General features: G+C 37.0%; 1 protein-coding gene across 1 annotated transcript; it reads left to right on the top strand.

Annotated features, from left to right (window-relative positions):
- Positions 1-203: 203 nt before the first annotated feature.
- On the top strand, positions 204-1,114 carry LOC130749552 (non-specific lipid-transfer protein-like). Its single transcript, XM_057602927.1, has 2 exons — positions 204-627; positions 820-1,114. Exons 1-2 carry the CDS (start codon positions 290-292, stop codon positions 827-829), a joined length of 348 nt encoding a protein of 115 aa, XP_057458910.1. The 5' UTR covers positions 204-289; the 3' UTR covers positions 830-1,114.
- Positions 1,115-2,826: the final 1,712 nt, after the last annotated feature.

Genomic DNA, 2,826 nt, shown 5'->3' with positions numbered 1-2,826 from the left:
CTATGACAACGTCCTTATCATCCGATCCAACCATATTCGAGAGCAGTAGATCCAACGTCTGATATTACGCCAGGTGCTCAAAGATGATAAGGCGTACCATACTGCATTAAATTCACCACAACCAACACCAAACTCATGGCCACCCATGCATTCTCCAACCTCACCACTCCATCATGCTCCAATCTTCTATATAAACCCCACACACTTCACCACTTGAACACACCAAGCAACTCAAATACAAATACATACATTGCAATTTGTTTTTTGTGTTTTCCTTTAAACTAAGCAAATGGCTAGCGTGAAGTTTGTGTGTGCTCTTGTGGTGTTGAGCATGGTGGTAGCACCCATGGCGGAGGCTGCTATCACGTGTGGAGCGATTGCGAGCGCCCTGATTCCTTGCACCGCGTACATTCAGGGCGGTGCTGGTCCATCTCCACCGTGCTGTGCCGGAGTGAGGAGGGTCAACTCCGCTGCAAGCTCCACCGCTGACCGCAGGGCCGCTTGCAACTGCTTGAAGTCCGCCGCTGGCTCTTTCCCTCGTTTCAATGCTGGTAATGCTGCTTCCCTCCCCGGTAAGTGCGGTGTCAACATCCCATACAAGATCAGCACCTCCACCAACTGCGCTAAGTAAGATACTTCCCTCCACAAATACTCTTATCAATTTACTATAATTCATTTGAATCTCATGTAAATTGGAAAGTGAATGTTGAAGGAATTATTTTTTAATTCATGTGAATATCATTAATTTGTTGTAATAACTTTGATTAGGAAAAAGATAGAAAAAAATTACTGAGTTGATTTTTGTTGTGCAAATTGCAGCATCAAGTGATTCTGAAGTACTATGTGGAAGTGGTGAAGAAACGGATAGCATGCGGAAGAATTTACCTAAAGAGAATAAAAGAGGGTGACGAGGGCTCCACTTATGCGAGACTCCTCTTGTTTCAGCCCTTTGTTTCATAGTTATTTCTGAGTTTTATTTATGGTGTTCGTGTACGATGACATTTGTCTCAGCTGTTTCATGTATGAATGTCATTTCTAGTTCTAATTTCCCCAGTTGCTATTGTATTATTTCATATTCTCTGAATTAAATTCATACCACTACGTTTTCTTATAAGCCAAACTTAAAAAAAAAAAAAAAACATACTTCCTCCTTCCTAATTATAAGACCTAGTTTTAAAATTTTTTAGTTCCTAAATATAAGACCTTTAACAATAATCTTGCAAAAAGTATTCTATTCTTCCATATATAACCCTTACATTAATGGTGTGTTTTCAATTCCAAAGTTTTAATTACCACCTACCATTTATTAGTGAGAGAAAATAACAAAGGGTAAATATGAAATAATTTATACATTTTTAAAAAACCAACACACTAATTAGACACATTTAATATTTTCTTAATAAGCGCAATTTTTTGTATTAGGTCTTATAATTAGGAACGGATGGAGGATGGAGTAACATGAATCCAAATGCATGCAGAACAAGGCAAGCCAACCAAATCGATCGATGAATCCAAAATATAGGTGCAGCCTTCTAGTTTGAAAGTCCCAAACCTGGTTCTTATATATAGAGGACGGCAGGACGCTAAGCCTCAGGAGTGACCCTATCCGATGAATATCCTTGGTTACACAGTTAAGCACACGCCATAAATAGTCGCGATTAAGACAATTATTAAGCCACTAAATGGACCATTAAGTGAAAGAAAAGAGCGAAAAGGCTCGACTTTAAACTCTGTGGCGGCATCAGAGCAGCCAATAATTAAGCTAATATGTTCCCAGTGACCATCTAATTGATTTGATCCAGTGCAGAAAGAAGTGAGTGAGCGGAACATTTTTATATAGGTATTAGAGAGGGGAGTGAGAGTTAAGAAAGGAAAGACGCCGGTTCTTTTAAAGATTTTCATTGTCTTAAGTTTAATAACATGGCAGTGCATGCCACAAATCAATGAGAGATTCTCTACACTCATACAAGGTATTGGAAGAGAATTGATAGATTCTGAATCAGTGATTTTCATTGATCAAGAATGAGGTTTTATACAAAAGCTAATCAACTCAACTAAGGCTTAACAAACTGTAACTAATTCTCTAACAAACTAAGTGCAGCTAAAACTAATCCTAACTGCCTAACTAACCACGTGCTAATATAATTTACACGTGTCTAATACTCCCTCCGTCCCTAATTATAAGCTAAAGTTGTAAAAATCACACTTATTAAGAAAACCTTAATTGATGCATTGGTTTTCAAAAAAAATGTACAACTTTCTATGTTTACTCCTATTTATGATAACACTTTTTCATCATTGTACTACTAATGGTGGTGCTCCACTACCAATAAATGCAAGGGTGAATATGGAAAGAAATATTAACTTTTGCAAGGTTAGCTTATATTTAGTGACACAAAAAAAGTCTCAATGTTAGCTTATAATTAGGGACGGAGGGAGTAATATTTTACATGTATTACAAGGCCATGAAATGAATGAAGTTATCTGAGCATTTCTTATGTTATTACAACTTTTGCTTCGTCTTCTGCATGAAGGAAGGAATGATGATTGATGATGAGTTATTTTTCATATTTACTTTAATGGAGAAAAAGGAGATGGCGTACCATTCTCATTCTCATATTATATTTTTATTCCTTTTCTTTCCAAAAATTTAAGTTTTGCTTCCTTATCGCATTAAAATACAAGAGTGGAAATGACTGCAACATTAAGTTGCTACATTAAGTCAGCCACCTAACTCGATCTGACGCAATTAAAAGGGTTGGCACCGTTTTTTCAATGTTCAGAATGTGTTGAGTTATGGCTAAAAAGATCAAAGCATATTATGGC

Source organism: Lotus japonicus, chromosome 3, assembly GCF_012489685.1.
Source record: "Lotus japonicus ecotype B-129 chromosome 3, LjGifu_v1.2".
Classification (NCBI taxonomy): Eukaryota; Viridiplantae; Streptophyta; class Magnoliopsida; order Fabales; family Fabaceae; genus Lotus; species Lotus japonicus.
Note: the sequence above shows the minus strand (reverse complement) of the source record. Positions and strands in the feature narration are given on the sequence as shown.